The sequence below is a fragment of the Letharia columbiana genome, assembly GCF_014066305.1.
Source record: "Letharia columbiana isolate WasteWater2 chromosome Unknown Sc0000003_s0, whole genome shotgun sequence".
In the NCBI taxonomy this organism is placed as follows: Eukaryota; Fungi; Ascomycota; class Lecanoromycetes; order Lecanorales; family Parmeliaceae; genus Letharia; species Letharia columbiana.
In genome coordinates, this window is record NW_023501039.1 from 728,143 (window position 1) to 742,488 (window position 14,346).

Below are 14,346 nucleotides of genomic sequence, written 5' to 3' on the forward strand. Positions count from 1 at the left end.
ACGCGAAGTGGAATTTCGCGCGCAATTCCACCTCTTCCATATGAACTCGCTCAGAGGACTTTCGGTCTCAAGATCTTGATGGCTGCTTTCCCCAAAGCAGCTATGACTAGATTCTATGACTAGACATAATTTAAATCAGCACCTCCATTGGCTTCTCGGATCTTCACTTACTGAACCCCCACAGCCAGCGTACGCCCCACCACTCACTTCATCCGTTGAAGACCCCTCGTCGTTGCCTCAAGAAGTCGAGCGTCTTGGACTAGATACGATTGTTGAGGAGGCCAACAGCAATGTTCATAGCTCAGCAAGACAGCCAGAATTTGTTCGACCAACCTTACCAGCAAGTGTTCTTAACACTCAAAGCGGGCATGAGATGGCACGGCTGCAGTCTGGACCCAAATCGAGCAACAAGCCTCGATTGTTGAGCGAGCACATACCCGTCGCACTCCAAATTCCAGCACCTACCTCTATCCGAAGGCCCGGGACGTCTCTCAAGGACCAGTACAGTGCTCAATGGGAGCGTAGACCTTCTGGTACGGAAGGCGGAATCTAGTGCGACTTTGTGAGCGTGGCTGACAAACATCCAGACTCTACGCTGGATACGACAAAGTCTGCTGCTAAGAGGCACACAGCAGATACGCTTAAGGCACCTGTCCCAAGAGGTCCCCAATCTCGTTATGAAGCTACCTCCCTTGACCTCACCCGAGATGAACTACATACATCCTCATCCAGTACGGTCGAGACTTTTGGAGAGTCAAGGGCCATATGGAGGGAAGACAGTGCTACACGCAAGGAGCCTCCGGTCAAAAAGGGAAAGAAGAGGAAGAGTGACGAGCTTGAGGAGGACGAGCTCCAAGCAGACGTACCCCTCAGGATGTCACAGACTGGCTTTACTGCTATCGAGATGTTTCCGGATGAGTTCATATTACCGAAGCCTGTAGAGTCTCCTAGAAAACCTGACAGCCAAGGAGCGACGAAAAAAATCACCAGCAGCCGGAAAGCTATACCACGTCTATCGCCTAATGACCACTTTTTCGACGACGATCTTGATTCGCCAAGTACTTTAGGGAAACATAGCGGCCAGCAAAAGACACGTTCCTCTAAGGATGCCATTGCTCGGACTGCAGTCAAGGCCGAACCCGACCCAAAGCTTGACGAGAAGAGGAAGACAATTGCGGACTCGGAAGACGAAGATGACGAGGCAGAATACAGGGAACGACTCAATGAGCTCAAGGCTGAGAGAGATGAAAGCGTCAATCTGGTGTTGGCTGCTCCCTCTTCTACCGCCACAACACGTCCCCATTCATCGAATGACGAAAAGAACGTTGACCTGCCAAGCGCGGTGAAGAAGAAGACTGAAAGTCGATCTTTATCAGACGAGGTTATCCCGACAAGCAGCGGAGCCTCTCCATTCCAACGTGACTCACCAACCAAATTACCACTTGAGCTCCAACAACCACATCCACAGCATATCATAACCTCGTCCACTGGTTCAATTGTTTCTTCAAAAGATTCCGATAAGGCTGCTGTCCAAGCTTTCTTGAGCTTCCAGCCAGATCGCACTCAGGCTTTCCTTGATGGATTATATCGCGGTCGAAGGTCCGCTGCGGAAATGTTGTTCAATCTCAATGTTGAGGGGAAGACACCAACTGCTGAGATGTTAAAGCAGCCTGCTTCATGGACAGCTAAGATAGACGCGACGAACAGCTTATTGTCCCTAAGAGAGGAACATTTCAGGCTTTCCAAATGGAAGCTAGAGACTAAAGCCCGTGTCATAGCTGCCATCGAAGAAGATCTGCACCAATCGATCTACGCTCAGGACCTGTCCGACACCAAAAGCTTCGCCAGTCGCCTGACGCAGATCGAATCCGAGATTAGTTTACTATTGGTTCAAGCGGGCCTTCCTACCGCGAACTCTCAGTCGATTCAGGACAACTCCCCGTACGTTGAAGCCAAGAAACATAAGCACGGCGAGCGCTCCACTACTCTGGTGCAATCCACTCAGGCCGACTTGCACGCGCAGCGAGTAATGACGCCTGATGTACCACCATCAATTTCAAGCGGACCGGCAACCACACAGTATGTTCAGCAGACTCAAGCTCCAAACATCGCTCCCCGTACACCAAACAAACACCCTTTGGTCAATCTTCCAAGGACGCAAAGAAGCCCTTTGAGAACATACACCTCTTCGCCGGCTGCGAAAGATGTAAATTCTTACTTCTCCCCTTCAAAGCAGACATCTCGGCGGGCAGGAGCAAGCGCACAGCAGCGAGATTCCATGACGCAAGATTTTAGCCGTACCAAGACGCCTTCTCGTCCTAGGGATGCTAAGCTAGACTATATTGAAGAAGATGAAGATCTTTTCACGACGCACATGGGCAGTCCGTTCCAGGCAGATGTCGATGAAGATGAGTACGGCGAAGACAACGATGATGTAGACATGCTCGAGGTCGCAAAAGAAATCGAAAACCGGAACACTAGACCTTACTCTAACCATGATATCAGACGACGTGATGTCTTCGCAGAGACTTCCGGTAATGCTTTACAGCCAGAAGCGTCAAAGCCTGGTCCCGCCTTTGTTCATACAGCTCCCCAGCCTACACAGATGCAACACGTGTGGTCTAAAGATGTAAAGGCTGCTTTGAAAGACCGCTTTCATCTGCGAGGCTTCCGGCCCAACCAACTTGAAGCTATCAACGCTACATTGGCCGGAAAGGATGCTTTTGTTTTGATGCCAACTGGAGGAGGCAAATCACTCTGCTATCAGCTGCCGGCTATCGTGAATTCAGGAAAGACCCAAGGTGTCACAATTGTCATATCTCCATTGCTCAGTCTTATGCAAGATCAGGTTGAGCATCTGCAGAAACTCAAGATTCAGGCTCTTTTGGTAAACAGTGAAGTTACAGCGGAGTATCGTCGATTGGTCATGAATTGCCTCAAGGAGAAACAACCTCATAAATTCTGCCAATTACTTTATATCACGCCAGAAATGATAAACAAGAGCCAAGCCATGGTCAGCGCTTTCCGAGATCTTCATAACCGACGAAAGCTGGCGCGCATCGTCATTGACGAAGCGCATTGTGTCAGTCAGTGGGGCCACGACTTTCGACCTGACTATAAGCTGTTAGGGGAGGTAAGGCAACAATTTCCAGGTGTACCTGTCATAGCTCTGACTGCTACGGCCACTGAGAACGTGAAAATCGACGTAATCCACAATCTTGGTATCAAGAATTGCGAAACTTTTTCTCAAAGCTTCAATCGGCCTAATTTGGATTATGAGGTAAGGAGCAAGACCAAGGCAAAGGACGTACTCGATAGCATAGCGAACACAATCAATACGTCTTACAGAGGTCAGTCTGGCATTATCTACTGTCTATCGAGGAAGAACTGCGAAGACATTGCAACCAAGCTTCGTGAGCAGTACAACATTATGGCCCATCACTATCATGCTGGTATGGAACCGGAGGAGAAGAAAAAGGTCCAAAGACAGTGGCAGGCCGGGGCCTACAATGTCATCATTGCCACAATTGCCTTCGGCATGGGTATCGACAAACCCGATGTACGCTTCGTGATCCATCACACTATCCCCAAAAGTCTTGAGGGCTACTATCAAGAGACTGGCCGCGCTGGACGAGATGGCAAACGCTCTGGGTGTTACCTTTACTACGGCTACCAGGACACCAGTGCTCTAAAGCGCATGATTGACGAGGGAGACGGCACCTGGGAACAAAAGGAACGCCAACGTCAGATGCTTCGGAATGTGATCCAATTTTGTGAGAACAAAAGCGATTGCCGAAGAGTACAAGTCCTCAATTATTTTAACGAATCCTTCAACCGAGAGGATTGCAAAGGCTCATGCGACAATTGCAATAGCAATAGCACTTTTGAGACTCAGGATTTCAGCGAACTCGCTACTGCTGCCATATCCATGGTCAAGAGGATAGAAAAGGACCAAGTTACGCTGCTTCATTGCGTCGATGTGTTCCGTGGGAGTAAGACCAAGAAGATCACTGACCTGCATCATAGCGAAGTCCCAGAGTACGGGGTCGGTTCCAACATAGACCGAGGAGACGTAGAACGTATCTTCTATAGGCTTTTGAGTGAAGACGCGTTGTCGGAGCACAATGTCATGAATAAATCCGGATTCGCCAACCAGTATGTTCATGTAAGTATCGATCATTCAATCGACCTCTTTGCGAATACTGACCATGCAAAGACGGGGAAAAATAGCTATGACTTTGCGAAAGGCCGGAGAAAGCTCAAATTGCAAGTTCGTTTGTCTCCAACCGGAAAGACCAAAGACCCGAATAAAGCTCCAAAAAAGGTGTCCAAGAACAGGGAGACTGGAGTGGCCGCGTCGCGTCCAGACTGTCCGACATCCACGAATGTCTCGTCTCCTATCCAAGCCGCTTCTAGACGACGTGTCAAGCATAAGGAATATGCTCAACCCGAGCTTGAATTGAACAGGAACGTTTACTGCGGTGAAGATTCTGTGGTAGACGATGATGAGGATGGCTCGTTTAACGCAACAGAGGATGAATCGGAAGACGGCTTTGGTCCTATACGACAGAAGGGACAGTCTCGGAGTGTAGCCAAAAAGCCACTTGGGCCACCAATTACCATCGACGAAAAGCTGGAGCGGCTGAATATCATTCATCGAATGGTGGTGGACGACTTCTTACAGAATGCGAAGGAACTAAGTCAGAAGGTGAGCTCTCCTCAACATCGACATTGACCACGGCACAGTACTGAAGACCATCAGATTCTTATCAAGAAGGCCTTGAAGGGTCATCCTTTCACGGATACTATTCTTCGAGAAATGGCAATCAACTTCCCGCAAAGCAAGTAAATTCCCTACCTTGAATTTATGGCGCTTCTGCTAATAAACACCAGATGAGGACGAGATGCTTGAGATATCTGGTATTGACCCCAACAAGGTTGAGATTCATGGCAAAGAGTTTCTCAAACTCGTCCGCGAAGCTCATTGCAACTATGAAGCCATGATGCAGCGAGAGGAAGACCGGCCTCAGGATCCAAATCACCAGAACATTATCGAGCTCAGTAGTGATGACGAGTTTGACGACGGGAATGAACTTGATGATCTCGAAGGAGACGATGAATCAGTGGAGGAACGAAGCCACTTCTTTCAGCCCTCACCTGACGTGATTGCATTGAACGCAAGGAGTACGTCAAATCGATTGGCAAAGGAAAGCGCCTTCTAATCAGTTATAGTCTCTCAACTTGCGCCAGCTCCTCCTGCACGAGCACAGTCCTACGACGATTCGAAGAGTCGTGGTGGTAGAAGTGGACGCGGTAACTCCCGAGGCCTATGGAAGAAGAACAGAAAAGCGTCTGGTAGCACCAGTAAGGGCAAAGCTTCCGCGGGTGTTATAAAGAGCAAATCTACAAGCAGCAGAAGTAGTGGAAGCAGCTTCGGCGGTGGACCAGCCAAACGTGGTGGTTTCCGAGGAGGCTTAAATGGTGGTGGGATTGGTATGATGCCCATATGATGAAGTATATGTCTTTGCTCGCTGTTCTGTACAGGACGTGCGCTGTGAGGATTCTTGACGGCCTTGTCGCATTAAGCTCAGTATTTGTTGTGGCATTGCACGCATGGCTCTGGTGCTTAAAGAAATGGGCGGGATTTGGAACGGCCAAGGGACCTGCACAGAGATGGTATGTTGATCTTCGCAGCTACAAATCTTGAATCCTATCAATAAGACTCCCAGTAGAAGCTTCTGCCTTGTTTCCATGTTGTCTCCACGTTGTCTCCACCCTTTACCCTGTCTGCTGTGCCCATCTTTCCTCTCCTACTTCTTATAGCAGCGTGTTCTGTGTAGTACTCGAGCCAGTGTCCTTGCCTACGCCCTGATCCATCCTTTCCTTTACATCCTTTTCAGCACTCTGTTCGGTGCCCTTGTCGGCGGTCTGCACTTTCATTAGCAGACGGACATACATTGAGTTTGAGAGAGCCATTTACGGGCACGTTGCCCTTAAGGGCAGACTTGGCTTTGTCTGTGAAGCTTTGGCCTGCGTGCCCGCCGGCTGAGTCGCCGGTGCTAGTATCAGGGACGGTGGAGTCGGTGGAGGCCATGGTGATTATGGTGTTGGTCTAGTCTTCGGTTATGTTGATATTGTGGGGTTGGATGGTCGAGGATGGTTGAGGATGGTGATGTCAGGGAGGGTAAAAGGGGACAGGAGGATGTCTTGTAATGCCTTCGGGTCTCGCCATGACGTCAACTATGTAGAAAGATAAGCTTTTCGATGACCAAGATCAGTGTGTTGATGGTTGGCGATGGATGCGGAGCGTGTTCTGCGTTATCTTCCACAGGTGACCAGACCGCCAACGCCAAGCACAATTGCCTCACAAGTCACGAGGTCAGTTCTGCAGCAGGGCGCGCCAGTCTACAAGGGGCTTAGCGAGCTTGGCGCTTGTATCACCACCTCCAGCCTCCAGGACTGCTTCACGCCAGGAATTCCAGTACTACCCAAGCGAATGAGGTGTGCCCATTTACCACTATAATCCTGAAGACAATGCTGAACCCTAGATTACAATACACGCATACTGGCGCTTCGAGACGAGACGAGACGCTTATTGGTCTTGCCTTCTCCAACTTCCCGTACCAAGATCCATCTGGTTCTGCCATAATGAAGGAACGTCGTTGACCAATCAAAACGCAAAGGAACTGACAAGCAACATGTTGATGGTCTCGTAATGCATGCCATTGACACTCAAGATGTAAGGTCAGGGGCAAATGATTGCGCTTTCGTCGGAGCTGATGGCTCGCTTCGTACATCCCATACAGCAGCAGCACCTGACTAAATGTTGCAGTGAGCATAAAGTAAGGCAGGCTTTACCCTCCTGTACAGGAAAATGTAAGAATGGTTGCCTCGTGAGCGACGGCGCTTTTCTTTGCTGTAAATGAATTATCTGAACCCTGCGTATTCAAGTATCTCACTAACAGTACTACTGAAGTCACGATGGATTCGAATTGTGGTTTGTTTAATATTTATAGTACAATTTGAAGAAGACATTGTAGGTGCTGTTCCTTCCGCTGTAGTCAAGATGCACCATCATGGACTAGCGCTATTTTTCAGTCCGTCCCCGCCAAACCTCATCTTCTCAGCTTGAGTTTCCATTGACTCTCCCGTACTGCGAGGTGGCCTTTCTTATTAGTGCTCGGAGGTGGTGAAGGCACAATGACAGTGATGCCACTCTCCGAGCTGCCTAGCTATCACCCTGCAAGGAATGCAATCGGGCAGTCTCAAGACGACGTCCACGATGGTAATCCTCGCACGGGCCCACTAAATGGAGACGAAAATTCGAATATACTCAAGAACCCATCTTCCATCCAAAGCATGCTCAGAAACACCACGGAGACAGGCAATGTGGGCCAATTCTCCATCAAACCGTCTCGAGTACCGTCTTCACTTCCACGGCCGTCGAAGGCCCGCGCGACACCCAGCAAGCAACGTCAGCCAGGAGCATACTACAACAGAGACGAAGACACCAATATACGCCACACTCCATTGCAATCCCGTCAAGAGAAAACAGCCTCTAATGGCCCAGGGTTTCAGAATCAGATCCCAAGGTCGCATCGGGGACCCGCGAGATCTCCTTCAATCGAGGACTATCGGTCGTACTCCACAACGAAAAGCTCATACGCGAGCCACAGTCTCACCACCCACCATCCACATACCAATGGGGGTCATGGTGGCCCTGGAGGTCCACACAACTTGAGACCGAGGTCACCTTTTGCTTATCCTACCAGGCTCAAGCGCCCTGGCTATCGGCCTTCATCACCAGCTCTCAGTGAATTCAACAAGCAGAATCGAAGCCAAACGAGCCTCCACCGCCGTCCAAGCTTTCGCACCAACTCTCCTTCCTCGCTCCACACGAATGGTGCTCCTTCACCTTGGCGAAAGGGCGTCAACCGGTCAGATCCGTTGCTTCGTTATTACCCTCAGTCCGCCGTCCCGATATCCGGAAGAGCCCCGAGTCCGTCGCCAACTTCCACTCGCCCACATACACCAAAAGCCTCACCCAGCGTGAAAAGTATCGCAAGCTCAACAAATGGTCTTCAAGCAACACCAAACGGTAGCTGGATCAATTCTCAAATCCCAACTCCTTCACCTATATTTTATGATTACACAGAAGCTTTCGAAGAGCAAGGAGTTGAGCAGCAAGACTATTCACACTACGTCAGCTTGTCAGCGGGAACTCTGGCGGAGCATCCAATGCTTGATACTGCGACCACAACATATTACGAGCTTGATGCGAGCCCCGATAGCACCGGTCGCACTGAACTGCCGTCCGAAGACAGTATCCCAAAGCTGAAAACGCAATCCACGGATAATAGATTTGATCAGACTACCTCACAATTCGAGGTAGATGACCAAAGCTCGATGCAAGCGCTTCATAAGGATCTCAGCGAAGTGCCTGAGCTTCCAGAGGGAGATTTGTCAAATGCGGAGGCTGATGTTGCACCAACAAAGCACGATGACGTCCCTATTGATCAAGAAATACAGTACCCTTTCCCTAAGCAAGCGTCTCCTTTGATGGCAACGACAGAACGTTCAAAGCAGCTTTCAGACCAGGAACTATGCCGCGAGTCTCCTTTACAAGTCGAGAATCTAGCAACTACATCGCGGACCTCAGAAAGCCCCAAACGACGCGTGTCTTCGCCTATTGAATCGATTCATTCAACACATCCTGCTCCCCAACCTGTGCCTGAATGGGAAAGTTCTTCCCCTAAAGATCCAAAGGCCCTGCCTAGCTCTGTTGCTTCTCCGCCTCCCGTAGGACAACCGGCAGTAGACTCTGATCATGGCAAGGGCCCTGAAGGCGAGAATCGGCGTTCATTGCAATTAGTACGAGCGACGTCTTTTGAGGATCACTCTGGGAATGAGCATACAGTAACAGAGATTGTCTCACCAACGCCGGAAAGATCTATTATATCGCCTAACAGTGTCAGTAGGTTTAGCAAGATCTTATCTATCAATGATGATCTGTTGAATTTGGACGAGCTTGCTAGTCGAATCAAGGGAAAAGACAGAGCAGATGGCCCAATGCAGGGCACCATGGACAGCAGGCCCCGCGTTGCCCGCATCGAGCCTCCGTGGCGAAAGCGATCTGTACAACTGCGAGATATTGCAACAAGACAGAATGCAGCCGACTATGCCCTAGTTGAGGCGTCGGATTCAGAGGATGAGCCTGAGCTGACGCAGGGTTTGCGGCAGACATTCTGTAAACCAGACGAGCGTCCCTTGGATAATCGATCAAGGTCCCCGCCAATCACACTACCGTCTCAATTAGTGCACCGTGGTTATCCGGGACCTCTGAGTATCCGAAGGTCTCCAGCCGTGAGGAGATCCACATCTGATTTACGCAAAGTGCGAGATCCACCAGTTGCCGATCCTGATCAAGACCTCGGGTCTCCTGAAGAGAGCCTTACTCATGTTGCTGTGACCCTGGAAGCCAAGAAGTCAATTCCATTACCGTTGGACTCAGATCAGAAATTCGAATCACCCAGAGAATACACCGTTCAGGAAGATTTGACTCCGGACATCAAGCCACCACCATCCCCCAACAAGGAGCTTCCCCCACTACCTAGTGAACGGCCAGCCGTTGTGTCATTGTCACCTCCGGTCGCACCACGCCTGCCGAGTCTACCCTTCTCGTTCACGCCTTTGATACAGAGAAGAAGTGAGGACGAGACTGCTTCGGCAGCAGAGCCTGAGCCCGCGGCTTCGTCTTGCTTGGACCAAGGCGAGAAGAAATATGAAGATGAAGAGACTGAAGCCCCAATACCAGCAACCCAGTTTGGGCCTGATAGAACTTCTATAGCCTCATCACCTGACTCAAGACCATGGAATTTAGATACCAGCTATCCTTGGAGCGATCAACAGCCAAAGCTCGAAGTCACAATGCCTGAGCCAACAGAGGATCCAAACCAGAGCACCAGGAGCTTGCCACGTTTCAGATTCAAAATCCAACGAGCATCATCAACTACAGAAGGTACAGCGAAGATAACTAAGTATCCTTCATCCTCGGACGCCTCGCCAAGTCAATTCGCGTCATCTTATGATGCGTTCCAAGGTACGGCTTTCAGATGGAAGAGGTACCCCACTCTATCCGTAATGCCAGGGCAAATCAACAGCAGCCATGATGTTATTCGATCAAGTCCGAATCAAACCCGCTTCGTTGAAAGTTTTGAAACGCAATCGCCACGGATTACGCTCGTACCTCCGTCCCCCGGCTTCGAAGCCCGCAGCTTTTTCTCTGACGATAGTTCGCAAGTGCGTCCCAGGGGAGCCTTTAGGAAGCGGTTTTCTGCACTCAGAAATAGAGCGCCAAGAGGAGCTTCCACGGATGAACCTCGAGGCTACGATCGAGGCTTACTAAGTTCCGCTTTAGGCAGATCGAGAGCTAGTGGCCGCAGTAGCAGGCAGAGTGAGAATACCGCAATCACGGCCGGGGCTTCTTCCCGTGCATCACAGACCAAGCGCGCCAGACGAAAGCTCGTGAAGAAGCTTAGATCCTGGTGGCAACGAGGCGAGGATCGCGTCCGAGAATGGAGATGGAGGAGGCGTTACAACGGAGCAATTGATCGCTCAGTGAGCGCTGATCTTTACGCAGGAGTTTGACTATCGATATTCCTTGTCTGAAAAGTCATATCACCGGAGGATGGTGTTCTTTTTTTTGCTATGATCTGCTTTTCCTAGGCTTCGCTCTTCGGATATGCCTTCCTAATGACCGGAAAACAACATCAACCAAACATTTAAGCAACATCGCTCAATCTTGCTCTCGCCAGACGTTGATAGAGGTTTTCATGACACGAGAATGGCTCGGATCAATATAAGCAATAGCATTTTGTTAAGCTTTTACATAGTAGATTATCCAGGCTTTTCTTGTAGCTTTACCCTAAATAGAAGGAAATATACCAATTTGAGCACATTTATTTATCTTCTCGCTCGAGAAATTCGAACTCTTTTAGTCGGTGACTCAACGCTTTTAAATATATATCTATCATATGAACAGTCCTTTGATTCCTGCAACAAACACATCTTCTGTCTGACTGCCACTACCACTACCACCTGCTTCAAACTGCTACACACCACATACCACAAACATCAAGCAACCGTGAACATCAGATACTCACCCACACCACCGAAAAAAAAACACATACACATCCCCCACTTTTATCAGCCACCATGTGGGTCCGCCGCTCCTTCCCCACAAAGCACTCCCACGACGGCATCAACACGCTCCGGCGCAAACGACGCACCGCCAGCCACGGCAACCGCATCGCCCGCGCCCTCTCCCGCTTCCGCTCCTTCGCCGCCTCCACCGTCATCAAGGCGACCGGGAGCAGCGGCAGGGACGAGGACGAGGACGGGATCGACTGGGGCAGTGAGGAGGTGAGGGCGTTTATCCGCCCGAGGGACGAGGAGTGGACTTGGAATCAGTGATTTTGTTGGACGTTCTGGGCGAAGGGAGACAAGACGGAGACGACGGACGGCGCGCCGTTTGTGCGACACCTACGGGCATTTCGACTGTCAATGGGGTAGCGGCTCGGAAGGCAATGCGACGGACATCAAGTGAATGAGTGAAAGAAGGGTAGGGGGGTTGAAACGAAGATCGGTCCTGGGTGAAAGTTACGTGGATATGCTGCGCTACAACAGAATGCATGCGCAGTGCGGTTGCGATGACAGCGAGGATGCAACTGTGGGAAGACGGGGAATCGACTGGCGATGGCCTCACGCGGGAAGAGTCGTTGCGGATTGACGGGCAGGCTTGCTGGTATCACGCAGGTGTCGGAAGCGGGAGGTCTGAGGAACGTGCGGAAGAGGTGTACGGAAATTTTTGGGTTTTGAAAGAGGAATGAGATTGAAGATAAGGCGGTGGATGCGCTACACTCCATGGAACCACACATAACGATAGATTGAATAAAAGCTTCCTTCTACGGATTGGTTTTGCTCGTCGTGGTATCGTTGTGCTCGTGGACTGAATTTGCTCAAAATACCTGGCGGCAGGAGGAGTCAGCTATTTACAGATATTATGTTCGTCCAAGGATTGGATACTCACTGCGCCACCGATGATGAACACCCTTTCTTCCTCCCTTCGTACCCACTGTATGACCTTGTTGGCACTCTGAGCGAGGGCGTTGCGGCTGGCGTGAGGACCAGCGACACAGTATAACTCGAAGAGCGGCGTTACCCATGCTAGGGATATCGACTCACGACTGATGCAATGATGCACTTTGAGATGAGCGTTCTTTGCGTGTACGCTGGCGTGGAGTGCGTGGTACAACGAGAGTAGTCTCCGTTTAGCCAGTAGCGTGGTAAAGCTCGGCTCGTAGGATGGCATGGTGAATTGAACATTGGCTCGAGACTTGTACAGAAAATGGCGAAGCACAGTGCCGGGGACAATGTCTGTTGTTGTAGGTCGGCCACGCCGTACTGCAGATTTTATGATTGCCATGCTACCATTGGCCTCGAGTTCCTCAACGAGTGAATCCCTCATCTTGCGAAGGTCATAGAAACTTTCCTTGTTAGCGCTGATGAGCAGTATGGCTATGTCGTCCGGTTTTCCGGTCTCGTTTTGGCCCTCACGCCCTTCTTCCCCCCCACTTTCGTATGCGCTGACGAAGCTGACGTACATGTATAGATAGCCATTCTTGTTGAATCCAGGAAGACATAATGGTATCCAATTCTCTCCACCTCCTGCCTTGACTCCTCGTGCTTCGAAAAGCATGTTAAATATCAGCTGCAGGTCGCTCGGATGTAATGAGTGCTTCCTTGGTCGAACGACGCTGACCAACCTCCCACTAGCTACAATCAAGCCATATAACAAAGTCTCGCATCGTGTGCGTAGTAGCGTATCATTGATGACTTGCCGATGGGTCTTCCGGACTTTCAGACATTCTAGCGCAGAGAGTAATGTAGGCGGTGAGCCCCGAGTGAAAGTGTCCGCAAGCGCGGAGAGCAATGGCTCTGTACCTTGCAGAGGACGTCGCAAATCGGTGGATGGCCGATTCGAGAACATATGGGTCAAGTTAGGCAACGTCAGCGTAGACAAAATTTGCATGTACAGAGCCTCTAGCTGGACACGAAGCTGTAGGTCGTTCTCTCCGAGCTTGCTGATGGCTACGAGGTATAGAGGACCCTGGGACATGACTACAAATCTTGCGCCTGCTGCTGTAAATCCTTTCAGCTGATCGTGTGCACCCTCGTAGAAAGAGATGATGGTCTGTATGATTCCGATGTACCCGGATATGAGATTGTCATCGCCGTGCCGGTTGTAGATGGGCTTTCCAGCCGACGAGAGTATCAAAAAGTGTTTTCTTTTGGACTTCCACTGGTTCAGTAGCTGCTCTGCAAGTTCGATTCAGTCACCTATATTGGAATCTGTAACCAGTCTAAACTTACCTTCGTTCTCACCGTCCGCAGCAACTGCACCGATCTCGTCAAATTCTCGATAAAAATCTACAGTCGCCTCATCGTCTTCGTATGCAACCGAGTCGAATGGATTCAGAGCTCCGTTTTGCGTACTATGTAGCCTCCATGCAGGACTCTCTTGAGATGCTCCGAGGACTTCACCCAGTAGGCTTTCGACATCCCCGCCTGTCTCGAGACTTGGCGCATAGCTCTTGACGCTGGCAGAATCACCACCCTCGCTGCCACTTAGGTCTTTGATCCTCTTTATACTGCCAAACGCAGCTGTTGCTTTTGAAGGGGGCGTCGTCTGCGCTGAGGCATCGAAGGTCTCTCGGGATCCATCTTGGTATGACTGAGTGTGGATATCGGTGCGGGACAGAGCAGTGGTAGCAGTAGACAGTAGTTGCGGTCGCGAAGTCTTCCTGGATCTCTGGAGAGAACTTTTCGGACTGTATGACCCTTCTCGCAGTAGATTCACATTGGTTGGTCTCGGCGGTAATGGTGGACGATACTCTTGTTCTGTTTCTAGACTTTGAAAGCGTGCCTGCGATATCGTAGATGATTCCACCTTTGAACTCGTCTCAGCACCCTCCTCTTTCAATACTCGAATCGTAGACTCGTCCTCGCCATCTCTGGGCGGCGATGTTGCTTTGCTCCGGTCGTTCGCAAGCTCTTCTCCACCTTCGCTGGTAGCCAAGGAGTCCTCGCCATCATGGCCCATAGACGTCAGGGTCTAAAGGTGTTGGGCAATTTGTGGGGAGCCTGAACGCCGATTGGGCATTGGCCGTCGGGGATAGAAAGTTTGGTGGCATGGGAAGGGGGGGGGGTTATCGCGTCGCCGCCGACGAGTAAAGGGCGCTAGCGAAGCTACGCTACTTGTTCACTTCAGGCACTCACATTCTAAGA

General features: G+C 50.4%; 6 protein-coding genes across 6 annotated transcripts; 4 read left to right on the plus strand and 2 right to left on the minus strand.

Moving 5' to 3' along the window:
• Positions 1-4,904: 4,904 nt before the first annotated feature.
• Positions 4,905-5,510, plus strand: HO173_001708 (uncharacterized protein; the record flags this gene model as incomplete). The annotated part of the gene is made up of 2 exons (XM_037303645.1): positions 4,905-5,184; positions 5,233-5,510. 2 exons carry the CDS (start codon positions 4,905-4,907, stop codon positions 5,508-5,510), a joined length of 558 nt encoding a protein of 185 aa, XP_037169367.1.
• A 307-nt stretch (positions 5,511-5,817) lies between these two features.
• HO173_001709 (uncharacterized protein) lies at positions 5,818-6,094 on the minus strand (the record flags this gene model as incomplete). Its single annotated transcript, XM_037303646.1, has 2 exons — positions 5,818-5,928; positions 5,981-6,094. 2 exons carry the CDS (start codon positions 6,092-6,094, stop codon positions 5,818-5,820), a joined length of 225 nt encoding a protein of 74 aa, XP_037169368.1.
• Positions 6,095-7,200: 1,106 nt separating this feature from the next.
• HO173_001710 (uncharacterized protein) lies at positions 7,201-10,647 on the plus strand (the record flags this gene model as incomplete). Its single annotated transcript, XM_037303647.1, has 1 exon — positions 7,201-10,647. One exon carries the CDS (start codon positions 7,201-7,203, stop codon positions 10,645-10,647), a length of 3,447 nt encoding a protein of 1,148 aa, XP_037169369.1.
• Positions 10,648-11,214: 567 nt separating this feature from the next.
• HO173_001711 (uncharacterized protein) lies at positions 11,215-11,472 on the plus strand (the record flags this gene model as incomplete). Its single annotated transcript, XM_037303648.1, has 1 exon — positions 11,215-11,472. The coding sequence occupies one exon, from the start codon at positions 11,215-11,217 to the stop codon at positions 11,470-11,472; it is 258 nt and encodes an 85-aa protein (XP_037169370.1).
• Positions 11,473-11,720: 248 nt separating this feature from the next.
• HO173_001712 (uncharacterized protein) lies at positions 11,721-11,888 on the plus strand (the record flags this gene model as incomplete). The annotated part of the gene is made up of 1 exon (XM_037303649.1): positions 11,721-11,888. The coding sequence occupies one exon, from the start codon at positions 11,721-11,723 to the stop codon at positions 11,886-11,888; it is 168 nt and encodes a 55-aa protein (XP_037169371.1).
• Positions 11,889-12,017: 129 nt separating this feature from the next.
• On the minus strand, positions 12,018-14,161 carry HO173_001713 (uncharacterized protein; the record flags this gene model as incomplete). Its single annotated transcript, XM_037303650.1, has 3 exons — positions 12,018-12,026; positions 12,089-13,377; positions 13,432-14,161. The coding sequence occupies 3 exons, from the start codon at positions 14,159-14,161 to the stop codon at positions 12,018-12,020; spliced, it is 2,028 nt and encodes a 675-aa protein (XP_037169372.1).
• Between the last annotated feature and the right edge of the window lie 185 nt (positions 14,162-14,346).